Source organism: Contarinia nasturtii, unplaced genomic scaffold, assembly GCF_009176525.2.
Source record: "Contarinia nasturtii isolate CC-2019 unplaced genomic scaffold, AAFC_CNas_1.1 Cnas_scaffold_630, whole genome shotgun sequence".
Classification (NCBI taxonomy): Eukaryota; Metazoa; Arthropoda; class Insecta; order Diptera; family Cecidomyiidae; genus Contarinia; species Contarinia nasturtii.
In genome coordinates this window covers 599,713-627,517 of record NW_022197981.1, presented here as the reverse complement: position 1 = coordinate 627,517, position 27,805 = coordinate 599,713, and the positions used below count along the sequence as shown (strand labels likewise).

General features: G+C 34.2%; 2 protein-coding genes across 5 annotated transcripts in view; both read left to right on the top strand.

Annotated features, from left to right (window-relative positions):
* Nucleotides 1-74: 74 nt before the first annotated feature.
* Nucleotides 75-4,300, top strand: LOC116340050 (mRNA (2'-O-methyladenosine-N(6)-)-methyltransferase). The gene is made up of 7 exons (XM_031766223.1): nucleotides 75-233; nucleotides 1,339-2,376; nucleotides 2,444-2,719; nucleotides 2,849-3,115; nucleotides 3,236-3,361; nucleotides 3,441-3,584; nucleotides 3,689-4,300. Exons 2-7 carry the CDS (start codon nucleotides 1,376-1,378, stop codon nucleotides 3,912-3,914), a joined length of 2,040 nt encoding a protein of 679 aa, XP_031622083.1. The 5' UTR covers nucleotides 75-233; nucleotides 1,339-1,375; the 3' UTR covers nucleotides 3,915-4,300.
* A 5,588-nt stretch (nucleotides 4,301-9,888) lies between these two features.
* Nucleotides 9,889-27,805, top strand: part of LOC116340210 (serine-rich adhesin for platelets) — a 72,704-nt gene continuing 54,787 nt past the window's right edge. For 2 of the 4 annotated variants that reach the window (XM_031766560.1, XM_031766559.1), the window contains exons 1-2: nucleotides 9,889-10,017; nucleotides 19,045-19,620. In XM_031766560.1, coding sequence (XP_031622420.1) covers nucleotides 19,272-19,620 — 349 coding nt within the window. In that variant the 5' untranslated portion in view covers nucleotides 9,889-10,017; nucleotides 19,045-19,271. The remainder of the gene's footprint in view (nucleotides 10,018-19,044; nucleotides 19,621-27,805) is intronic. The other 2 variants (XM_031766558.1, XM_031766557.1) reach the window with 1 other exon arrangement.

The following is a 27,805-nucleotide window of genomic DNA, read 5'->3' as shown; positions in this document are numbered from 1 at the left end:
ATATTTGTTTTCTTGCTTCTATCTCTCTATCGCTTATATCACATATACGAATGAGTCGACACAATCATGCGCAAACAAAAATTTCTATAAAACATTGCATTGCAAATGGCGTATTAAACAAGAGGCTCTTCGTTGCTGTCTCCATTAAAATAAATCGTGTATTTTGATAAACAATACGTATTTATCAATAAATTTTATGTGCAATTGTTTTTAACATTGACCATTTCAACGAGGTATATGAAATATTTTGGTGTTTATTGAATTAAATGGTGTTTTAACGCGAAAAATACGAATTTTACCAATGAGCATAAGAAAGAAGGGAAAAAATTTGTTGTAAAAATTCAAGATTTTGTTGAAAATGAAGAAAAAAAAAATTTAATAATAAACTTGGCTGAATTTTTGCTAAATTTTCAAAATCAAAATGATTTTTCTTTTGTACTAATTCGATTCTGTTTGTTAAATCATATTGGAATGCATTAAAATTTATCGGTAGTAAATATTTCGCGCGTAATTTTTCTTGAATCGTTCACAGCAAATATGCGTTCTATCATCTCATCGACTCTGTGGTTCAAGCAAAACTGAACAACGCTACTCGCTTTAACGAGGTTCGAATGAAAAAAAAAAAAACAACAACCAACCAAACGAAAACACTTCTCATATATAGTGTGTAGTGTGAACACCAAAACATTCAATATCTAGATAGAGAATGAGTGAGAGACGATGGGTTTTGTATTAGTTGCGTACACTCCACTTTTAAATACGTAAAAATTCAACAATCTACCGCTATGACTCTTGGTTGACAGAATAAAAAAATATATAATAATAATACATCAAAACACAATAGGAAAAAAACCAAAACAAAACAATAATTACTCGGTGCGAGTTTGAATGATTGTCGTCTTTTTGATTCTATACATGTTGCATTATTTTCAAGTGTATTTAAATGACCGTTTCATACATATGGGCAATAGTATGCAATTTTATGCGTTTTGTCATATTAAATGTTTCATTATATGCAGTTTATCGGCACGATGAACAAATGAGCCCGATTTTTTTTTTCGTTTCTTCCACTTTCGACCGTACGAAATTGACATTTAATTAAATATTAAAAAATAAAATTCTGGAAAAATTCTTTTGAATTGCACCAAATAAATAATGCACGGAATTTCAAACTATGTTTTGGCGCCAAGAAATCGAAAAACATTTTGAGTCCGTTTCTAAGCAAAAATCATTACCATTTATTTTTCTTCGACGTATAAAGCACCGAACATTTCATGATGAAAATTTAAAATTTGAAAAAAAATTAACAATTAATAAATGAATCGATTTGTTCAACAGGTGTAAGAATTTGCATGGCCGAATATTGTGCGGCATCATGAATGACATTGGCGGAAGTAATAATATAGCTGTCCCGGGTCCATCAGCGTGGGATCAATTGACATCATCATCAGCTTATTCACAAAACAACAATGATGCAAATGCATCAGCACCAACGACACCAACAAAGACAACGCCAAATGAGCCAGCACCAATGTTCACTGCGAATGAAGAATTGCATCCCGATTTGGTGTTGCAAGGATGGCGAAAATGTTGGTCAAAACGTGAAAATCGTCATTATTTTTGGAATAAATCGTCGGGTGAATCGTTATGGGAAATGCCACGACATTTTGATCCATTAACCGATCCGCTTGGTATTTGTTCGGGTGGCACACCAGCGCCACATAATTCGACGGCGCTAAAACGACGACCATCAGAAGATACCCAAGGACCGCCAATGAAACGATTCATTTTAGCGGGTCCATGGGATTTGGAAGTGTGTTCAAACGTAATTATCGTTGAACGACCGCCCACACTATTTCCACATCCATATCCAGAAGTTGAGGCAATGCGAGCTGCATACACAATTCGTTTAATAAAAACATACGAAGATTTATGCAATCGTCGTGAAAATATCAAAGCACCACGTGAATCGTTTATGCGTTGGCTTATGGAACGTAAAGTGATCGATCGTGGTTTTGATCCACTATTGCCAAGCCATTGTCATCCGGAAATTTCGTCATCAATGTATCGTGAAATTATGAATGATATCCCATTGAAAATAGTAAAGCCAAAATTTACGGGCGATGCACGAAAACAATTATCAAAATACGCCGAGGCAGCAAAGAATTTAATTGAAATTCGATCAGCACCGGCCGAGAGTAAGAAAGTTGTTAAGTGGAATGCTGAGGAAACGTTTCAATGGCTTCGGCGTACGGTCGGCGCAAGCTATGAGGATTTTCAAGACAGATTGGCTCATTTGAAGCGACAATGTGAACCACATCTGGTTGCAACAGTTAAAGGAAGTGTAGAACAATTATGCTCCAAAATTTATCATTTGTAAGTGATTTTTTCTTTCTCTTGCGACAAAAGTTTGGATGAATAAAATTTCATTTTAACGATTTAGATCGGCCGAACATGCGCGAAAAATTCGCGAACGACACATGCAATTGCTGAAAGATAATGGAATTCCGCCGCCACAACCACCTCCAGCGCCACCAATTCTACGCAAAGTATGGTGCTATCCCATTCAGTTTGTGATACCTCCGCTACGAATGCCCGTTATCGAATACATTCATGAACGTGATCATATGGTCATTAAATATTCACATGCTTCCATGCCTCAACCTGATACACAGTACATTAATTTGACGCATCTACAGAAATTAGAACAATTGTACCGGTAAGCTCATTTTTTTTATTATCTATTAAGGTGTCTGAACACTTGTCATTAATTAAACAAATCCGTTCATATCAAAATGATTAAAATCTTTCCCATTGATGAATAACATTTGATATCGTTTGTTTACAGGTACAATTGCTATGATGATAAGAAATTTGATCTCTTCATCGGCCGCGTTTGGTGTTTACTGAGGCGATATCAAACATTTCTCGGCAACATAACTGGCTCAACAAATGAAGCTGAGCTCACACAATCAGCGCTTCCGGTCAGCGTATTCGAATGTTTGCATCGCCATTTTGGCGTTACATTTGAATGTTTTGCCAGCCCATTGAATAGTTACTTTAGACAATATTGCTCAGCATTTAGTGATACTGATTCATACTTTGGCTCGAGAGGGTAAGCACATTTTTTGCAATTTTTCGATATACGACTAATCAGTTCTGTTCTATAGAAAATATGCATCTATTTTGGTGTTGCCTTTCAACTTAATTGACGATTCTTATCATTTATTCACAGGCCATTCTTAGAATTCAAGCCGCTCTCTGGGTCTTTCCAAGCCAATCCACCTATGTGCGAAGAACTCATAGACGCCACACTGCAACAAATTGAACGACTGTTGACAGACTCACAAGAGCCATTGAGGTAAGTGCAAAATTATAACGACAAATTTAATAGATTTTTTTTGTAATAAGGAAAAACTTATCACAATTTGCGTTTGTAGTTTCATCGTTTTTCTTCCGGAAATGAAAGAATCAAATTTGCCATTTATGTCCCGTGTGGAAGAAAGTCATTTCAAACGAAAGTTAGTCGTTGTACCAGGAATGGTGCATGAGTATCGCCACGGATACCAACATGTCATACCAAAGTATGTTTTCAATTTTTCCAATTTTTTCAAGCACAAAAACCAAATCACTTTCTATCAAAATCTGAACTAACTGAAATGTGTTAAACGGCGTTTGTCTTTTTCAGAAGTGAAATTTATATGAAAAATATCCACGGTACGATGGTGGTTTGGCTGCAAAATAATGAGGGATTTTCGCGATGGGGCCCAACAGAGAGTCGTGTCGAAGCCTTATTGGAAGCATTTAGACCAGTTCGAGATAAAGAACGTGATAAAGCACAACAAGATGCAGCAAATGCAACAATTTTAAATCCAGCAACCGAACCAACGGTACGCAGTAGTACCACCGACTGACCAACAAATGCTTTTAAGCTACCGCCAAGCAGCACTTCCACCGGAACAACAACAACAGCACTTGCAACCACAGCAACCATTACAACAGCGACCACATCAACAGCAACAACATTCGCATCATCATCAACAACAACATCATCAGCAACACCAACCACAACTGAATCGAAACCATCAACGGTTCAATAATGATCAATACAACATCTCAATAAGCCTAAAATGATTAAAACAATTTCATTAGTTAAGAATTTCTATGTGTGACGGAAGAGAACATGTATAATATTATTATCGGAGATTTAAAATAAAAAATTGTACATTTTAGCACAATTCGGTGCATCATTTGTGGATTGTGAAACCAATAAACAAATGAAGAAAACTATTGATACTAACTATTGTTGAGTTACTGTAAAATCAATCCAAAATTTTATTGCTATATTTTAAGGCGAGAGAGAGAGAGAAACAAAAGGAATAAACATTATTTGTTTCTTTTATGTGTAAGATAAAATAATTGAATAATTTCATTTCGCATAGCTGAATTAAATAATTTTTAAGAACGACAAAAAATAATAATAATAATAATAATAATAATAAAAAAAATAATGTAAATGCAAAAATAAAATCAAGTCAAAATAGTCAATGTTACATTTTTTTTATTCACGAAAAATGTTGGACAAGTTCAATTTTTCCTTTTTATTTTTTTTCTTGCATTCAGTAATATAAGACGATAATTATAGCTTCTTAAAAGAGCCCAAATCCAGCATTAAGCTTGTAGCAAAAGTTTCATGGATAAAGTCGGTGACGCTGAATGTGAAATCAGATTTCTATCTAACATTATGCGATAAACAAATGACGCACTTTAGTAAACTTTCAGGCGATTTTTTTTGATATTCAAGCGCAATAAATATCGAAAAGTACAACCTTTTCTATTTTGATTTTGAACATTGGTTTTTACGGATTTGGTTTCATTTTTTGGTCATAATCAAGTTTTTGATTTGCTTAAATTTTTCTTGTGTTTTTCAAATGCCTGGCATTTTTGCATTTCGCTTGAATTGTTGAAACACCAGCAACAATATCCATTCAATCGATTAACCAAAATGATCGCCAAATTTAATTTTCTAATAAAATAAATACGCAAATAAAATAAAATTGGTCAACGAAACAAAACATCAATTATTATTCGATGAAATGAAATGAATGAATGATTAATTAAACTAAAAATAGAAATAAAAGACTGACAAAAAAACAAGAATAGAAAAAAAACAGCATCATCGTTTGAAAAGACCATTTTTTAATCTGTCAATGAATCACTTTTATCGCTAATGAATCAGCCTTATTTATTTTTTTTTTAACTCAAAAACTTTCCAAATGCATCAAAAATGCGAAAATGAGACGAAACTTTCAATTCACAAAAAAAAAAAAATCAACAGAAAATTCTCGACATATATCAATGTCTATCGATATTATGCATTCGAAAACAAATTTCTTTGATCAGATTATGAATCATTGATTCTAACCTTAAGCTCTCTCTGTCATCAAATGTTTTTATTTGATTCTACTTTCTCAATAGCTACAACATGTTTGCATCCCAATAAAAAGAAATTATATGCATAAAATGAAAGGTTGTGTGTTTTTACTTTATTCAAATTTCTTCAGAAATTCTATAAAAAGTAATAAAAACCAAATGGATGTGTGCTAAATTTCAAAAATAGGTGAAATGGTTTCACTTTGTCCAGACCGCAAAAAAGAAAGAAATGACACAAATTTCAATTATCCACAATATATTCAATATTTTTTTTTATTGCGAATTGTTGTGTAAATAAAGGTGGCCGTGAATTGTTTGTCCACAAAAGAGATGTAATAAAACATTTGTAGGATACATAAACGAATGAGTGAAACAAAATCAATCGGCCAAACCTTCTTTCTCTTAAATGACTGCGATCAATGGTTTCATTCTCAAATCCGCATTTTTCCCAATCCATAAAATGAAAAAAAAAAAACCAACAGCAACAAAGCTATACAAATAAAGGTTTCTAAACATTTGTGTTCTTACTTGAAACGATCGAGATGGTGATGATCATGGCATTCCATGTGCTTAATTGTATTATTTGGTGCACATATGCGCGCGTCCACTTGTCCACACAAACAAGTGCATATGAAACGGAGAAGAAGAAAAAAGCATACCGACCATGCACAGAAAGAATGAAAAGCGCCAAAGCGAAAGAAATATTTGCGCACCAGTGTAACTATCCATACATACAGTATCCGGGAGATATAGAGTGAAAGACAACCAGTGTGTTTACCAAGTGAAAAAATCAATCGCGGCATAAATTCTAAATCTCAGCACATATAGGCGGAATGAATGAGCCAGCGAACGATAGCCGTATTCAAAGAACGATGAAAATGGGATCAACGCAAAGTAGATTTCATTCCAAAATGAAAAATATTATCGCATATTTCGATTGAAACCTATTTTATATTCGAACGTGCGGTGCACTGTCGTTCAGGCATACACACGCGCCGTGTTTGTGTAGCTTGTTTTTTTTTATTATATCGATTGATTCCTTATATTGTGCGCTTTACACGCGGCACAGTTTATTGAAACAAATCCACCGATTAAAATGGAAACCTTCCATCGTGGATAAGTAGCTTAAAAAAGCAATTGGCCAAATGCAACGATGATGAAAACTGATTTATTAATGAAAAAGGTATTTCAATAAATAATAAATTAAAATTCGTTTCTTTCGTTTTATTTCAATCAAAGGCCGCGCTGACCATTGTCGACGTCGGTCAATACACTCGTCTGTAAGAAGTCGATTCAAATGTATTTTAGCCATTTTTTTTTATTAAACTTAAATTGAATAACGACACATGTCTGCGTCAATATAATAATATATTAATTGTAACATAAATCATATAAATGGTCACGAGAGAAAGACATGCTCGTACATACAGATCGGTATCGCGAATCGCAATGTGTGTTATTGGAAAATTGTTACATAAAAAAACAACAACATATACTTGGTGCCTTGCTTGGTGCGCACACAAATTTTTACCATTTGCTCTCGCGCACTGCTAGCCTGGATTTCTAAGCAGAATACAATTTTCTCTGTGCTTCTAAAACTTGCTCTCGGTTTATTATTGCAACTCTTTATTGCATCGGACGTACAAACACACTTAATCCACATACATAATAATCTGCGGTGATTTCTATGTTTACATTGCGAGCTCAGCAATTTAGATCGCACAATTCCTTTCGATTGTTATTCAGTAACTTAATACGATTTTTAGCGGTGTATTTTGTTTTTGTTGGAAACCATTTCACAGATAAACTATATCATTTTTAAGGTGCTTGGAAATAATAACACTTTTTGTTGACTTTTAAATAGAACCACTACAAACTGAAATATTTAGAATTTTACGGTGGCATATCTTATTTGGATCATCAATGATCTAGATTTCTGTGAGAGAATTTAATCAAGAGAAATGAGCTCGTCCCATTAAAATTCAAATGAAAGACTATGATTTTTGTGCCAAATTATAGTGGACATAGGAGTTTTTTCACTTCGTAGAATTTATAGTCAGATATACAAAGAAAACATGTCTTTGTTTTGAAGGGGTGAATCTGCAAGATAACTAAAAATTCTAATTCGTTGCACATTTGGTGAAAAGAATATGATTTTATTTTATTTATTTTTTTAAATTATTTTTTTTTTAAATCGTTTTCTAGAAATAAAAAACATGGTTGCATAAGTGTGGCAACGCATGTAACCGAATAGCTTCCTATAAGTAAAACTTGCTCCACATTCCTATCCGACGAACAGTTGAACTGATTCGTTTATAAACTCAAATAGACAGGAATGCATTTTTAAGGGAAATCGTGTTGTCGCGTCAATAATTAATATATTTTGTTTTATTTCAAAAATTTTAAATCAATTGTGAGCTATGACGTCTGTCTGTTATGGCACTTAAAAATTGTGTAAATCATTGGATTTCATTTGGTATCCGAACTGAAAAAATGCCAAAACTCTCTCAAATCAATGATTTAACTAAAGCGGTTGATATTTAATTTAAATGATTCAAAAAAAATGTAAAGTATCCAAAAGACGACATTTTAATTTGTTGAAAATATTTTGATTCGTACATTATGAATATATGATTGTCCCGAGTAAATCTGGCGCAAACTTTCTACAAATTATCGATTTGTTAGCCAAAAATGTGAAACAATCGAAAATGTTGTCGGCTCCAAAAAGAAATGTTAGTGATCATTTTATTTTCAAATTACTTCTCGAAACCGATTCGATGCCATGCATTCCGCAAGACAAAAAAACACCATTCGAATTATATGCATTGAAAGTATTATTAATTACATTGAAAATAGTTTCATCAATTTCGAAAATTTAGCATTTGGAAGTTTTTGGAAAAAGAGATTTTAGCCATTAACCCTTAACCGGTCAGGTCGGGTCTCTGAGGCCCGGTAGCGCATTCTTTAAAAAAAAAGATACATAAAATCGCATAAAATATTATTTTAATCAAACAAATTAATTTGTAATATATTCTTTCTTCTTCCTACTAATCGTTGATAAAAGTTGTTTTGAATTTGGTTCCCTAAGTAGCGCTGTATTGAGGTTTGAACAACTACCAGATGTACATTTTCCATACAAAATGTCATCAAATTTTTTAAAATGAAGTGCAAAATTTGTACTAAACAACTACTGAACTGAAACTTAAATTCATCCGATTCGGAATAAATATTGATTATTTTTTCATTTTTTCAGTTATATTTTACAAAAACATATTTAATTCAATATCTATTATGTTAAAACAATAATTTTTGTCGTATAAATTCAATGAAATTTGAAAAAAGAAAAAAAATTTCATTGAATTTGCATGGAAAATGTAAGTCGGGCCTCAGAGACCCCACTTGCCCGATAACGTTAGGATTTTGACCTGCCCGGTTAAGGGTTAAATATGTTTTTTTTTTTAATTCTCATACAACATTAAAAAAATCCTTGGATTTCGCGTTCACAGTGGAATTTAATAAAGTCCCATCCTCGGGTTTACCATGATGACAGTCTGTACTGTAAGAAGCAGTTTTGACAATACCAAAGTATACATCATGATTCATGAAGTATCCATTCAACATTCCAATTGTATAATACTATTCGTGACCATTTATATGGTGAGAATTCTGACCGAGAATTATACTGTACTTTCTCATTTGTTGCAAAGAATTTGAGTATTTTCTCATCATCATTTCTCCATTACATTCATTAACATAAACATTCCGTTTTTAGGCTTCCGATTGGGTGAAATGATCAGCCTCTTCTGTCACCAAAATGCCAAATCTAATGAATACTTTTTTCCATTTTTTCTTTCTCTCTGCGTATGCCTTTGAATACAAAAAAAAAACATCCGAATAGATAGATGTCCCGTTAAATCTGGTGAAAAGAGTTTTGATTGTGTCCAAAGCTGAACAAACAAACAAACGAGCAAGAAGCAAATATAAAAAAACTACACAGAGAGTTATAGATTTGAATATTGTGCATAAATTGTGATGCAAATGCCCCTCTTTTAATATTTGATTTGCAATCGGAATCGATGGCAGGTTTGAATGTTGGCAAAGTTGATAACCTGTTTGCAGCCAGATGTATGAGAAAAAGTGTGCGAATCGAAATAGAAAGAGAAAAAGAGCGCGAACGAGAGAGCGGACAGAAAGTGAGAATAAAGAGAGCAAGCGAAAAAAAAGCAGCACAACACACCGTACACATAAGCTGTGAGAGAGCCAAAGCGAAAGAAACCCATCATGAGTAAATGGCAAGAGCAACAGCAGTAACGACGACGACGACAGTAGACACCAGCCAAAGCGAATGAGATACAAGTGGAGTGGGTAAATCATCAGGAATGAATTGCGGCAGCCGCATTCAAAAACATTTACTCGATTTTCATTCACGATTCGCGTGTGTGTCAGTAACGTTTACTGCTTTTTTTGTTTTTGCTTTGAAACGCACATTTCAAATCCATTTTTTTTTTCGAAATTACCGTTGATATCAAAAACTTTACTTTTGATAAACGGGTTATTCATTTAAAGAAAAAAAAATTTTTATTGGTAATATTCTTTAAACAACATCAATGAAAACAAAAATTGTCTCTTTTATTTTATTTTTAATTATCAAGTGATTTTTAATGGTAGAGTTTTGTGAAATCGGTTTATGAAAGAAGCGAAAAAATAATAATAATACTGTGCATATTAAAAAAAACTCGTGATTGAATTTCGAATGGTTTTAAATATTGTGGATGCAATTTTCCATCTCATATGGATGAGATATTAAATGTGGATAATAGCACATGTTTTTTTATCGACCAGTTGGGAAATTGCATGGATTAACTTCGCCCCAGCGAAAGCAAATATGATTTAAACGTTTGGTTAATGAATCGCTAAAAGACATTCGAAAACAGCAAAAAATTAATACAAACAAATGAAATGAAAGAGATAAATAGTGTTGACAAGTGCTAAACGATTTTAAAAGTGTATTTGCTTCCTCGGAACGTAAAGGAAGAAAGAAAAGAAGAGGGCTAAAAAAAAATTATCTGAAAACAAATGAGAGAAAGGCTAATTAATATATTTTGTTTTTGGAATCAAATGCAAATCAAAGCGATTTTTAATATGATTCGAGTGCTTTTTTTTCAAATTGCCTGTCACAATGCATCATGGTGAAACAAATCCAAACCGTTTGAAAATGTAGAGAGCGAAAAAAAAGAAGTCGACAAGAAGAAAAAAAAATTGCAACCAAAAATGGAAAAAGCTTATAATTATATCGGCAAAAGTGATCTGTGAATATCAGTATTATTCGATGTAGTATGTGTGCTTCAATTTTAAAACGTGTGATTATGCAGACGCCAAATACACATTGGATTTACGATGATGACGATGAAAAAAAAATTGGTTTTATATTTGGTGATCGGTATTTGAGGTTTATTTTTTTATATGAATTGGCGACATGAAATGATTTTCATCGCCATAAATCTCTTGGGCACGAAAAAAGAAGAAACAAACCACGTCAATGGGCATAAGACCACCACACAATCTAATAGTTTTTTTTGTTGTGTTTGTGTCTTTCTTCACTCTCCCAAATTGAGCACACCGACAAAATGATTCTGAGACGGCATTTCTCTTTCAGCACCAAAATCATTTCAACTGTCCCGTTTATTTTTGATTTTGCAAAAATTCATTGCAATCGAATTAGGATTAATCACGATATCGTTTTCAAAACGATTTTCAACAAGTTACCGCAATGCTTATACTTATATAAAAAAAATACACCAATACGAAGACCGAACTATTGATCAGAAATATTCGGCATTCTTGGCTTGATATCATCGCTTGGTTCACCCATTGAGAGAGCGCAGCTCGTTGATTTCGTTTCGCTTGTTTTGACTTTATTTGTTTGGTACGAGTGTTTCTATCGCGCGATTTCAACCAGAGGGTTTAGAATTCGAAATGAAATCATGATAGTTATCGTTTACAAACATAATATTCAATGTATGGCTAAATATTCGATCGATGGATTCATACAACATTTTTGCTGTTGCTGTTGTTATTATTATTGCGATGCGAGATCAAAATATGTAAACGGTGGTGTATTTACTGATTGTGCCGATAAATAGGCAAATCTCTTTCATGCAGTGAACCGAAAGTATGTGTGTGTATGTGCTTTTTTTGCACGAACCAGATGATATGAAATCCATTTGTTAAGATATCAACATCTTCACTGCGCTCATAACCAATTCACCTGTGATATCGAATATGTATGGTTGTGCGCGCGTGCGACCGCACTGTTGTTAATTTATTATCTCGCAATTTAATGTATTTTATTTCTTGATTTGCTTCTGGTTCCTATTCGTGCTGTCGTCGCGGCCATACTCTCTCATCGATATTATTATGATTTGGCACTTTTAATAATCGTACATAATACACCATTGCTTTATGATTTTATGTTCAATTTGTCGGCCGAGATCCGTTACATCGTTCATACTTCATCAGCAACAAAAAATTGATATTTTTACGGCTTCGTCATATGTATGATCGGTACACATTTCGTTCTTCTTTTTCATTTTGATCGCTGATGCCTTCCAGAAATCATTATAAACTGGTATGCTCATAATAATCGCTAGTTTCTATTGTATTCTAAATTCAAATTAATTTGGCGGTGTTGATGTGTTTTGAGACGAAACAGTTTTGATTTTTTTTTTCTTTCAATTCATTGAATGGAATTTACAAAATGATTTTATGTCTCTCTCGACAAACAAAAGCCAATGGTGTTGTAGCAAATCGACCAAACACTTAATTTATGATAAAAAAAAGATATTTAGGTTAGCAGCATTTAAATCGATCGAAATAACAGAAGAAGAAAAAATCTAACGGGTGTTGTGATCGAACAACATCAAACAAAAGTAATTTAATATGGATAAATCACATGCGATCGAAAAAGATACGAAAAAAATGAATAGTTTGCCACAAACAGCTTATTCCATCGACCAGTGACATAATTTTTTGAAGGTGGTGTTGGTGGTATTTTTTCTTTATTTTGAATTCACCGTTTATTTTTCCTCTGCGATCAAGTTCTTATCAGTGGTTTATCGTGCATTTTGAATCTACGATTATATCAGAGCATTTTTTCATGCTCTTTTTATTTTGTTAACTTCGAAATTCGCATAGATTAAATTTGTATGATTGCATTTCAATATTTCCCATTTAAAAACCACAGACTCGAAATATCAAATTGAATAAAAAAAGACGAAGACTCACATTGACGATTATGGGATAATAATATAAAATCAGCATGCCCATCATGCAATCAAAAGCAACAAAACATTTAACTGGCCAAAATATCAAAAGTTAGGCATTCAAAAATCGCAGAGCCACATACATATCCATTTCAAAACTGAAAATAAACTCGAATGCGACGACACAACAAAGAGAGACCAGCCGTTGTAAATGCTCCGCAAATGGAATCTCAACGAAATTGGTTGAAAATGACTTGATCTCGCTTTTCAAAACAAAAAATCAATTACCACCATCGCAACATTGCAACCGTGGTTATTTCTTCGTTGCCGTCATAGTAGTTGAATTCAAAAGTAAACGACCACACTTTGATATATTTGAAATACTACAAACGAAAATGTACACAAATAAAAGCAGGATTGTTTGTTGTTGGTCGCGCTGTGTGTTGATTTCGAGCGCATTTTGTTTTTATTTTTGGTGTGCACGTAATGCTGTTAAATGCGTTATGTAAAAAAAACAAGGCATCAAAAACGCGATACAGTCAAAAACTGGCCAGCCATGCACGCGTTCATTCGTTTGCTTGCCTCAAAGACTTATGGACAAGAAATGATCGAGTCGAAAATGAAACAAAGCCAATCGTAATAAAAGGAGAGAGAAAAAAATTATTACATTTGTGTGTAGAAATCGAGAGAAACGTACAGACAGAGTAAGTGTGTGTGTGTGAAGGAGATAGAGACAAAAAGAGATAGAAGAAATATGTTGATACGAAAACTGTCATTTTGGCTTGAATATCTCGTTTTTGGCCATTATATACATTTTCTATATTTATGTTTGCGTGTGTACCTTCGGAATTCGAAATGGTGAAATGACCGAATGCAATTCGACCGAATGTATCTACCTTAATGATTCAATCGATCTCGGCAAAATGAAAACAAACCCAAGAGAGAAGAGAAAAATATACAAATCCAACTTTTGAACGAAAAAATAAATAAATATGCAGTATTTTTCGTTGATGTCGTATTGAGCATGATGCGAACGCATATTAAAAACGCACCAACAGCACCAAACGTGCATTTGACCAGCAACAGAGAGATGCCAAATTGAAAATGACCAAAAAAGAGAGATAACAGCGATTTTAATTCCAACTCCATTTCTGAGAGTGTTGGCCTTTTTTTCGTAAACCTTCATTCATCATTGAAAACTTCATATATGCACAACCAAATTCGATGCCGTTGCCATAACTGCCAGGCGATCGATATACATATTGAAAATTTTGTGCTGTTTCACATGCACAAATGTATTTTGAACGAAAATTAAAAAAAAAATACCAACCCATCAAAACCAGAAATCGAATTCACTGTGCAATCAGAAAAGAAAAAAAAAGATAACAACAACAAGATACAAACACTAAGACCACTGCATACTGCGTTTGCGTTGAATTTTTACGATTATGATTAAAACGTGTTTTAATTTTCATCGATTCGAAACAACTGCAGTACAGTACAGCGACACACACACACACACTCAGTATTTGTGTTGTAATGCACGTGTTTATGGGGTGTGTGTGTGTCTGTTGCTGTGCATAGAGAGAAAATTCAGATCGAGAGAATTTCTCAATGCATATGTAATTAATCCGAAATGGTAAATTTGACCGACATTTTCAAGACAATTTCATTTTAACGAGTGCATCGAGCGCGCGCACACCACCGTTCAACATTCGTTTTGGCCCATTGAAAAATTGATGAAAAAAAGACACCAAATAACAATGTAATCGAAATTCGATTATTCACATTTTATGTGGCCAAGAATTGGTGTTAATTTTCTATAGACCGAGTCTATAGACGTGACGATAGATCGATAAAAAAAAGTGTCGCTTCTTCAGTTTGGAAAAACTTTGCAATCATTTCACTCAACATTCCAAAATGATTTCATGTTGAAAGCTTTTTGAAAGAAAATAAAATTGTGTCGTGGTCGCCAATCACTTTAATGGCATTTCTCACTCAAATCAATTTTTAAGTTGCGTGCTTAAAAATTAGTTGGATCTATCATTTCATCCCATTTGTTTGTTTCCATTCAATTTGATTTGTGAGCGCCGTATGTGTACAAGCTCTCTTGCCAAACGAGAGACAAGAGGTGAATGATAGAAAGATTAGTTTCTCGTTTGTTTGGTTTCGATTAACGGAGCATAATGTGTATTTTTCGTTTCTAGTGTGGCTCACAAGCGTGCGCTCGCGCGTACATGTTGTATTCAGTTCAGAAGAAGCGATTTGAAAAAAAACCGAACCTGAGTCAATCGACATCGGCAAAATCGCATCAAAATGACACACATCATAATGTAAACAGCATCTTATTGCGCACGGATATTTCCCATACCATCACGACGATCGAAGAACGACGAAAAGCATACACACGCACCGCATATACATTTTGAAAAAGAAAACTAATAAGTAGAATGGCAACGTTGGTCGTTTATTTTTATATTTTTTTATTGGTCAGTTGGTGAAAGAATGTGGCACACACAAGTATTCGTTAAATTACTCATTGTGCGCTAAACTTACTAAAAATCGCTTTCCGCTGTCGTCACGCTCATCGTGCATGCATACGATTTATAGAAACTGAATATGCAAAAAAAAAAAACGTTTTATTGATATGTAAGAAATTGCCATGGTGCAGAGTGTTGACAATGTAATAACATCATGTGGTGGGACTTTTTTTTCGGCAGCGCTGGAATGCGCCGTGAATACAATCTCAAGAGGAAAAAATGTCGAAAAATGGTCAATCATTATAAAGAATTTTTAATTCATTTATTCATAAATCTATGCCGCTTTTTTTCGTTGGTAATTTCTCTGGTGTTGATTTGCAATTTATTCAAATATTGCCTTTTTTGTCGATCAAAAGAAATGACTTGAGCTAAAACTTCAATCGTGAATACGATTATGAGGACTGATCGCACTTTCATGGCATCTCTCCCTTTATCGCGCCTCTTTCTTTCTCACCGCTCACAAAGCAAATTGACTTTTTTTTTATTGATTTGACACTAAGCAAATAAAATGTGTTAACAGCCACGAAAAGATTTCTTTCCGCACTCACCTGGTTCATTGTGTACTGGTGCCATTGTCGCCGTCACCATCATCATCATCGTAAGCATCATCATCGATGTTTGTTGTTGTTTGCCATTTTACCATCAACTTTATTTTAAACAGTTGTGTAAATTTACATTACACATTAATTTCCATATCGAAAGCGTACAGTGGCCCGTGTGTACACGTCTTTCTTTCTCTCTTATTTGCTCACACATCTCGTGTGCAATGTATTGAATATATAGTTTGTCAACAATACGAAAATCAATGAAAGCCAGTGGATAAAATGTGGAAACGAGTCGAATCAAAGGCAAAATGAGATAAACACAAAATCAACGACTTTGCGAGACTATATCTCTATAGATATCTCTGTAGTTGGGCTTGCATATATCGGCTGAAAAGTTATTTTCTTTTGTTTTTGTTGCTGGATTTTGTTTCCCAATATCAATATCGCTTGCATACATATCGGTCTACGTTTTGTGTGTTTATTTGTATTAATTACAACCGACCAGGAATAGATGAACACATGCCAAATGAGCGGACAAGCACGCGCACACTCATGATTTCCGCTTTCAAAATTCGAAATGAAAGTATTAAATTAATGCAAAAGTTCGTTTAGGCGGTTAAGCCTGTGTACGAGCTTGCCTCACATCTTTGTTTTTGGACCGAAAATTATTTTCAATTTCGCTGCTGAACGTTGTTTTCAAGCACCATTTATGTCATATACAAAATTATTTGTTTACCTCTTTCTTCGCACAACCAACGATACTATAACATAGTGGTGTGGTGAGTGTGGTTTGAATGCGATCAAATAAAGTTGATAAGAGCATTTTCTTGTGGTTAATTCAATTGAAAGTCGATTGTTTCGTTTGCTTTAAATTTTTATTGCGACTTCGGTTGAATTTCATCTGCAAATAGAAAACATACTTTGATGCCCGATAAAAACAAGCCCATTGAATTTAAACGATTTCCAAATATGAATGAAGTTAATACGATGTTTTGTGGTCAAATAATAATAATTGGCCGTTTCACAAAACAACGAAAAGAAAGCAAGTGGGCCTAATCCAACAAAAAAAAAACATTCAGAATATTGACACCTGTATTCATGCCCCAAATACCAGAGATGTCTATCAATTTTTTTAAAAATATAATTCACATGCGTTGGTCACTCACTTTCAAAATCCACATGATGAACCCGACTGAAATTTGTCACCAAAAGAACATTTGTCAAACTGTATTACCAGCAAAATGAGACTGACTTTGTGTAGAATGAAAAAAAATGTATCCACAATTAAACATTAGTGACAAGTTTCTATTCCGGGTGTAATGCTACGACATCGCTTACATCCCAACGCACATATATTTCTTTCACCTTGCATTGATTGCGAACTCTAGTGCCACAGAAAAAAAAACGATGGTTTTGTGCCAATGTGCATTGCGCAAAATGCATCGCTCAACCTTTTGTAACACATAAAGAAGCGAAGAGAGTCGGATTGAAAATTCAGTACAAAATGTGCATACGAAAATCTATGACAACACAAAACACATGAGCAAGAAAGGCAAAAACAATAACAGCAACGACGGCAACAGAGTCAATGAAAAGGTTGTTTGCAAAGAGAGCCGCGCGCATATATATATATGTGTGTATGTGTGTCTGTTGGAGCTTGCAGGAGGCGAACGCGCACTCGATCAACAACAAGAAAGAAAGTAGAACAAGATTTCTTTGGCATTTTTCAGTTATGTTATTGCATTCGATGCGAGAATGTGTGTTTTTTTTATTATCATATTAAAATACATATGCATTCTAAAAAAAGAGAAGAGAAGTAATATATTTCTGCAAACACATGCACGATGGCATCAATTGAATACTTACACTTTGTATCATAGCATTCTTATTCTCTGGCCGCTGCTGCCACTTTTTTTCTTCTTTTTCTTAATTCAACAAAAATGTTTATTTGAATTGTTCGTCGATTTGTTTACTACTCTCACTTCGTGAGTCGAAATGCAAAAACAATTCAATGGCATATACACACGGCTAATACCGTTTCTTTTTTTTTATAAGCTTCGTTGTCGTCGTCACCACATGTTATAAAGAAAAAATTTCATCATGTTTTTTTTTCTTGTTCAAATTCGTTCGCCTAGACATATGATACGGTCTTGCTATTATGGAAATGTGCGCCGCTTGCGTATATCACGGCATGCAATTGTGCGCGTCTTCGTCTATTTTATATTAATAACTGTTTATTGGCTTATAAAACCAAAGTCAAAATCTATATTTGAATGTGAATCGCAGCTGAATGTGAATCTCATCATCAATGTGAATACCCAATTAAGCAATTCGAATGACCAAGTGACTTATATCACACCCGAGCCTATATGCCAAATCACATTCATCGAAACAAATAATATTGTATATTCAACAATCGATCACACGGTTTACGCACTTTAAAAAGAAACAAACACACATACAAAATGACCGATTAACTAAATATTTGAGCGAAGAGAGAGAGAGAGAAGCGTTAACATTAAATAAATATTCATGAAAACCGGTGGAAAAGAAACGAAGAAGAAGAAGAAAAAAAGAGAAATAAACCAACGGAATTCGCTTTCGTCGCAGTGCAAGATCGAATGTCTTTTCTGTTTCGGCAGGTCATCGCAATCTGTACGATCATTCCGCTCAATTTCTTCTTCCAAACAAAAATTGAATTTACTCGATGAATTTTCTGGTGAAAATCGATTAAATCAATTGATAGTCAGCGTAACTAAACTAACTAAAGCATATTATAGATTGAATGAGTGAAAAAATGGAAGAAAAAAAGACGAGAATAGAAAGATAGACAGAGACGAAGAAAAAAGCTGTTGATTTTATACAATGAACAATGTAATTATATGCTAAATCATGCGATTTCAGCGCTAAAATTGCCGAAAAACGGATCAATTTAGTGAAGAGGCAAAAATTATACGATGGATTTTCTCTCCTCTTTTTCCCACTCGAAGCGAAATCGAAATGGTGTTTGTAATGCTTCATTTTCAAACGGTTTAAAAATCTGTCTTCGCTATGGAAAAAAGTCACCATTTCCGTCTAATGTAATTTTTTTTCTTTCAAAAGTCCATTGAAGAGAAAAAAAAAGGAAGCAAAAATTCTACGAAAAAGAACAACCTTAAAGATAATAAATGACAACCGAATTCAATTTCGATTTAAATTCTTATTCCTTCTCGTCCGATAGGAAGCAAATATACAATCAAACTAAGTGTGTGCTCTTTTTTGCAGCTTTTCTTCTTTCGTAATTTTTTTTCTGTTGGTGGAAAAACAACCGCAAAAAAAAGAATAAGAAAAAAGTAACAAATTTTGAACGAAGAAAAGAAGTTTGAAGAGGAAGTGTGTGTGTAAAGAGAGGAACGCGAATCAAAGTAGACAGATAAACTGAAGATAGACAAAGCGAGAGATAGAGAGACAGTGTGTCGAGTAGTTCGGTACGCCGATAAATTAAGACAATAATGCTGCAACCAAGAATATTGGTTGGCAGTCATCGAACCGATCAACAGACTACGAAATTCAATAATTGTGTGGCAATCAATCGGCGGAATTGCAAAAACACTTCAAAAATGTGGTCACAACATTTTACAAAGTCCACATCAACAAATTTGAATGGATGTGGCATCAATATTAAACGAAGGCAAACAACGGCGAAAAACATTAAATCAACAGCTGCAGCCACCGCCGCCGCTCGACGATTCACATCAACACGAGCATTAAATATCTCGTCGTCACTCCACAACTTAGCCACATTTCTAATATTAGCAATTACATTATACAGCACTACAATATGTATGGCCCAATTATCCGGTGAGTACATGTTTTTAAAAACTTGTTTGATTTTTTCTCTAGATTAAGCTTTTATCTCGTATTTTGATCACAAAATTGTATCACTAACCCCCCTCCCCCCATCTCGTCCCCTCGATATCACCCCGAATATTATTGTGCTGTCACCTTCTACGGTCTTTTGCTCGATTGATATTTTAAATAATTTCATCTTTTTCTTTAAAAATAAGATTTATATTTTTAAACGTTGGTAATGACTGTTGGATACCACGAGCACAATCGAAACAGCATTGAGTCGTTGGTCAGCACAAAAAAAAATTTGTACATTTTTTTCTTACCTTATGTTTACCAATCTCCACGTACTCCCCCATTTGAATTGAAAACTTAATCCAGTTTTTTGAATTAAAATTCCTATAGCCGCCAAATAAAATAATTGTCGTATCCTAAACCAATTTTTCTAATTTTAGTTTAAAATGTTCGTTCACATTGAAGTCGCATAATATTGCTACATTTATAGTTTAACATTCAATTCAAAGTCATAAATTTAATGTTTATAGATTATAGCAAGAGAAATGCCATTTATGCAATCATAAATTAGAATATAAGCCGTTGTTTCCGTGAATTAAAATTGAAAATAATAAGGACACTTAACAAGCCATGTTATGGCTTTGAGTTGTTGTATGTTCGGTGCAACACAATGCAAAAAATTGAGTGGAAGCCAAAGTGCAATTTGTAATTCATTGCGATTTCGAATTGGCATTGGATTGCGTGTGTTACTTTCTATCATTTATCTTACGGTTGCGATTTATCTGCAAACAAAAGGTTGCGTCATTTATTTAGTCTAAAACCATTTTTTTTCTCTGTGTATGCCTGTTCCGAGTTTGTAACTCAACAAAAAACTACCTGAGTAGTTTGATTGAATAAAGTTGTTTCGGTGATTTTACTTTAATTTCAGAGCAAAAAAAAAAAACAATTCGCTTCCGTGCATGGAAATTCACTAACCACAGCACAGAAGAAATAGTCTCAACATCGAAAGCTTATCGAATAAATATTATATGCTGATTAGTGCGTATTTAATAGCGTTAAAGTGATTATTATTATTTTTATGTATTAATGCGGCTCAATTAAACCTTAAACGCACTTAACTAATATCTAATAACACATTGGATCGTTCATGAACACTGTACGGGGTTGCGCTTTTCTCTTGTACACCTCAACTATTTCATCGTTTTTTTTGCCCGATAAAGTTTGTTGATTATTACGTTTGTGCAGTGCAATCGCGCTTTGCCTAAATATCTTGTTTAAACACACGCTCTCACCCAAAGCCAAATATACATGTCGTAATGGAATACCGATTTATTTATATTCATAAATTTTATAACAAATATGCAGCTATAGTGAAAATGTGCACATTTTTCGTACGGGATATTTTGCTATTCGCACTGCATATTCAAAAATACATACATGGTGTAAACAGTCGGATTGCTGACTTTATTTCTCTCTTTATTTCGTATGTGTTTCGTTTTTTTTTTGTTGTTATTGTATTTTTCGTCTTCAATGCAATGAACGGTAGCAATTCACATCATCGCGAAACGAATTTGCTAGTGAAGTGTGTGTGTTCATTTATTTGCAACGCCACTAGTGAATCCAACATCATTTTCTGTCTCTTTCTATTTCTCGTTCTCTCGTAGACGCATAATAGATTTGTTCTCATATTCGAACTTTTTTTTTCTATATAAAAATTGAAGAAGAAGCAATACACTTTGCATTCACAAATATAATATGTTTTGTATTTATGCATCAGCAACACACCGAGAGCAGCAACAACGAAATAAATAGAAGAGAAAAAAAAATAACTTCCATTCGATGCATATTATGTATTCATTTAGATCTTAGCATATATGAGGTTTGAAATGAGGTGTCTTGCAATCACTATCACATCATGATCCAAACACACAGACACTGTCTTCGAAAACGTATATACGTTAATCTAATTGCATACAATTCGCATATAAATAAAGTTGTAATAATTTATAGCCGCATATAATGGAAATGTGAAGAGATCTCTACGGTATGTTTGAATTTATTTGCCTGACGATCACTCTGCGAAAGGTTTATATTTCTATCGTTATTTCGTTGTTGTTGCTACTGCTGCTGCATTTTCGTTAATATTTTTTTGTGTTTCTATTTAAATAATAATAGCGGTAATTCAGAGCTGTTGAAAAGTACGAGAAAAGATCTATTAACAATATTGTAGACGAGACGATGATGTAATGTAATTTGGTGATTGCTTATTTGCTTGCATCCATGCACAGTGCATATACAATCACTCAATTATGCCATTTATTGGGTTTCGTATTCACGTCAGGAAAAATCATTCATACATTTACGAAAATTCTTTAATTTTTATGCGAATTCCTTTCTCAATATTTTCCGCATTCGCTTCTTTTTTTCTATTCAAAAACGTAATCAGACCTTACTGATTAGGCAGCCTTTTTTCCATCTCAATTCAGTTTTTTTTGCAGCTTCCTCCTTCCTTTCAAAGTTTCATCAATGTTCAAAAATTTCTATCACTTCAAGTTCTTAGATACTTTTTTTTGTAAATTTCCATTTAATTTCTATACTTTTTCAAAACAATTTTTCATTTATGTTCGGTAGAAATGGATTTATCAGTGATTTCTGATTCATGTTTCTCCTCCCGGAAATGCAGTGTGACCTGTTTTAGACTCCCAAATGAAGTAGGTCACATTTTCAGAATTATTGATAGAATCTCTGTGTATGATTGGCGGATGACACTAACAACGTCATAAATTAAAAGAAATAGTGTGTCGGGTGTATATGAAACAAAATTGGAAACAAAAGAATTAACAATTGTATTATATGTTCTTGGTAATTTGCCATTTATGATCAAGTTATTGTAGTTCCTGTTGGATGTGGTGTGTCTGTTGGTTTGCATAGTGGAATTGAAAACAGCATTGACAAGTTCGCATGTCATGCAAAGCAAGTGGAATGCATACGGAAAAGCGGAAAAGCCATAAAAAAGCACGGAAAATAATATGAAGAAAGAAAGAAAAAAAAAAACATTGAAATAGAAATGCGATTGAATTACGCTCTGACGCCATAATATTTTCACATCATTAGTCAAATCGTTGTGACCCGTATTCTAGAGTCGCGCCAATGCTCCAATACCATTTGGACTGTGCGGATGCATGTGTGTACTTCCATAGATTTGGTGTGAATATTTTCTGTCACATTTAATGAAAATGTAATAAATGATCGAAGTGAGTTCGGCTCTTTCGTCTTGACATTCATATCTTGTGATTGTACTTTTTTTTTCTTCGTTTTGCCTGTCTGTTCAATTTAAAATGCTATTCAAAATGACTAGCGCCATTGTTCTGGAGCAATTTCCTCGTTCAAGTGTTTTTGTTTATTTTATTTGAACACGTGCGATTCCACATACCACAAGTAAAAAAAAAACATCGGGAAATATCAAATTAACCGAAAACGAAAACACCAAACATTTTATACAAGAAGTGCAATCAAATTGATGAATCAATTATCTGGGATGTTTCGGGTATGGAGAAAGAGAGATATAGAGAGAGCAAACACGAGAGAAGTGTGGTCATTGTTTAACGGTATTAACAATGCACAACAGTCATAAATTTGTCAATATTTTACTTTTCAATGGCCAACTAAGTAATTTCAACAAGCAAGTAATAAATTGAAAACATGCACCACAAGAGGGTGTCCGCATCCAACAAAAACATAATAAGTATTACTAAAAGAGGTCAACAACAGAACATTTTTATAGAATAGTTATGAATGTTTTGTTATTGTTCTCGTTTTTTTTTATTTCTCATTTACACTTGCCACAAAATTGAATACAACAGCCATTGTGAACGATGGCGGCGCTATGAGGATGTTTGATGGATACCACGCGGTTGAAAAATTAAATTCTTCTATTTATTACATTGTATGACTATTTTAAATTGGACGTGGTTGGTAGTTGGTCAAAGTTCTTACTATTAATTTTGCTTTTTTTTTCACACACACACACAGAGTCACAGTCACCACAACCAATTGTTCTTTTTGAATTGAATTTCTTGTGTGGCATGGAAAACGGTGTTTGTGTTTTATTGTAGAATGCATTTAATTAAACTTGATTTCGATGCATTTCCCGCCATTAACGAAACGAATACACACATCAAGTCTCTATTGACATGCACCATGATAATGTCAATGTTGTGTAGAATATATGGGAAACATTGTGCGTATGTGAACCGGAGCGCATATGGATCTCCCCCATTTACGCATTTGTTTGTACCGTCGTCGTCGTCGTCGCCAAATTCAAAATCACACAAACACATACAATCATTTCGTTAGTTAGAACATCAAATGAAAGCGGAGTTCACGTGCAACGGCAAACAAACAAACGACCGACTCGAAATGATAATTTGCACCGCGTAACATAACACGCACACGCTCCACATCCAAGTTGAGGTCGGAAACATATGTTCATATCAAAATACGTGCACACATACCGTTCAATTTATACACTTACTTCAATTGACTTAAGTTGCCATCTCGTTTCCATTGTGTCAGTGTCTTATAAAGTCAGCGCACTTTGTAGAGTATCGTACTTCGAGTGTTGTTATTGCTGTTTTATTGTTTCGATTTTTTTTTGCGCGCCGTATTCAAATTTGTTTGTTTGGCTCCAGAGAGAGAAAGAGAGAGAAACGAGCTCGAGCGCGCAAAAGAGATTTCTCATAGTTTTTGGAATGTTGACACAACGTGATACTATGTACTTTACAAACAATATATCGACAACAGTACTAAATAAAATGGAGAAAGATAAAATAACAACAAAAAGTAGCAAAAGCAAAGAAAACAAATCAACGGGACGAGAATTTAAAATCAAGCAGCCACAGCACCGGTTGTCATGTGTTTAATGGAAATTTTATGTTTTCATTGCAAATATCATCTGAAGAGATGAAGAGAGAAAAAAAAATACGAGAATGCACGCGGCCCGCTTTTCGATGGACAAAAGTAAAAACTTTTAGAATAACTTTCATTTTTCGCTTTTATGTTTCACAAGAGACTCTTTTTTTTTTTGAAAAAAATAACTTATAAATAATTTATTCTACATTTCAACGCATCACGTTTTTTGCAAAGTTCATGGTAAATATTTGAAGAGTTTTTGTTCGACCGTTAAGTGACACAGCCATACACACATACGATATAAAAGACTTCAATAATAGCCACGAACCTGAATCACTTGAACAATTTTAACACTTTCAATTCGCGTCATCGTTCACAATGAGAAGTGAGTGTGGTAAAAAGCCTGGCGCATCACCATCCATGATATGCACAGTAATAAAACCATAATTAACCAAAGTGCTTATCGAAACCAAAATCAGTACATATGGATCCATGTGCCGGTTACTTGAAAATGGAAACAATGCCAACGAAAAAGTAAACTATTCATATTTTGATGTAACAATAAGTAAATAAAAACGATGAAAAAGCGAATTTTTTTTGATGTGGCTTTTGTTTATATTTTGGATGGAATTTTCGGTTTTGTTCAACTTACAATATCTCTCGGAAATGCGAAAGCACCAAAATTGTTGATCGAAAGTTAGACGATCGATTTGAATTGTTTGCATGGATTTTGTTTCTCTTTTTTTCCTGTCTTTTATTTCTTCCAGATATGTGTGTCGTATCTTGTTTTCATTATGTACGAAAGGAGCGCGCACACGTTACTCTTTTGTTTTGGCATGAAGGGAAAAGTAAAGAAAAGAAGAAGAGAAAAAAAATGTCAAATGTCATAGAAATCTGCGCGCGCACACAGCTCGTTTAATGGTTCTTATGCAAACATAACGAAATGTGTGGTGAAAAGAGAAGCAAAAAAAAAAGAAACAAAATTGCGGTCCGACCGTGTGTATTGAGAACAAACAAATGTCTTCTTTCTTATTTGCTTAGTTTGTTGCTGGTTTGCGCTTCGAAAAGGTCTTCTCTTTCAATTGTTTTGGTTTCTCGCCAGGCCAGACCACGTTTGTGTACGGCTTTTTTTTACGTGACACAGAAATTAACAAGAGGAAAAAAGTAAAAACCAATAGCTGAAAGAAAGGAGCAGTGGCATTTGATGCATGGCATAGAGGTATGCTGAAAAAATCTCGCGCATGAAAAAAAGCGAAATTTGATCTCGACGACGACGTAGATGAAGAATAAGAAAGAAACAAAAAACTACAACAGCACACATGAGTGTCTAACGACTTCTTTGATGTTTATTCGATTAGTCGGCAAACAGTTTTTTTTTCGATTATTGTTGTATTTCTGTTGGTAGTTTGTAGTGCTCTGCTTTTTGTCGTGTTTTTTTTTTTTGCTTCTTTTCGATCGAGGTTTGCTTATTCGCATTTGTATGGCAGCAATCACTTTTTCTGTTTTAAGTCGTTTTGTTTCATTTGGTGCACACATTTTCAGTTAGGCTGATCGCATTGGCACTCGTTTGATGCGCACGGAAAACTTGAGCGTGTCAACATCGACACCAATCCAATTCAAATGCCAAAACAAATGGCTAGCAATATAGAAAATCTCAATACGCCCAGACCAAATTGACACTCTCTGGCTTACGTTTACACGCTAATTAAAGTAATTCACAATTGGGAGAGAGAATTGATGTGAGGAGAAACGAAACGAAACTGAAATCACCGATCACTGATTGAAATATATGTATAAATGTATAAATGTTGACAACGTGATACCAATTAAATGTGCTTGTACTTGTGACACTGCCAAAAATATTTTTGGTGTATGCTTTTTTAAATGGATCTGGAAAATGAGAAAGTATTGCCGATCAAGACCAAAATCAGTCTTAATCTGAAGGCGAGACACATTTCGTTTATGACAGCACCAAACCAGATTTGCACAATTCCACACAAAACGAATGGTAATGCGTAAAGTTCGAAATTCACATTGCAGTCGGCAACTTAATGAATTTATTGCCGTCGCTTTAATTGTTCTCCGTGTACTGTGTGGCAGGGAGCAATTTGATCGCGTGGAAATGAAATGAAGTTTACTTTTTAAAACAACATGTTTTTTTCTTCTTTCTGGTAATTATTGTCAAAGATCACTGGCACACACGAATTTACTCTCTTTCGCTCTTGGGCTGTGTTCTCGTTTATTTTTTCATTCTCTCATTTCATTTCGTTTGGAATGTATACTGCATAATGAACAATAAATTCTTTTCGGCAAAATATATTGCATGTTTGTGTCGTCGTCGTCGTCATCATCATCATCGTAATAGGTTGAAGGAATATCGTTGTACAAATGCCAAAGTTGCGCTTTAACATCCATTGAAGATCAAAATGGTAGAGAAAAATCAAGTTGGTTCTCGTGTTTAAGCTTCTTCATCGAAATGCGAATGAAAACAGAACTCGCAAAATCGGCACAAAGAAAGCAAAATATTAATGAAGACGATGCACATGCTTGTTGTACTTTTTTTTTTAACTATTTTTCCCCTCTTGATTTTTGTACTCAATTTATTATTTTAGTTTGAAACTCTATCGTATTATTCTTTTTGAATTCTGGTATATGTTCAGTTCAACACCTTCGATGCGACTCCCCATTGTGTTGTGCACACGCAAATGCATACCATTTTTACAACAAACAAACAAAAACCGTCTAATTGATTAATTTGAAGAATTCACAATTGCAAGTGCTGCAGAACACACTTTTCATTCGGCAAACAGTCTATTATCTACCTATGCTATCTCTATACGGCGTGCCACATTTTACTTTTGTTGGTTTAAGCATTTGAGAACACTCGATGATTGTCTGTGCTAAGAAAAATTGTGGTGCGTGTGTACTCATTGATTAATGTTTGCTGTCATTTGGTTTTATGTCGCGAGCGCGAGTGCGCGTGATCGCGCACGACACAAGATGCATCTGTACAATGTGGCATCACGACATATATTGATAATATGCGTTTGGGCGCACGCGGTTTTGCATCTAAGAAGCATGACACGCATACACAATTCAAATGGGATCTCGATGACTTTGTGTGCTGCGCCCGACCGTCGTCATCGTTAATGCCCTCCAAAGCACACATTCCGAATGAATGAACATCGCACAATTTGAGATGCTTTTTGTGCGACACAACAGATAGAGAGAGAGAGAGAGAGAGAGAGAGAGAGAGAGAGAGAGAGAGAGA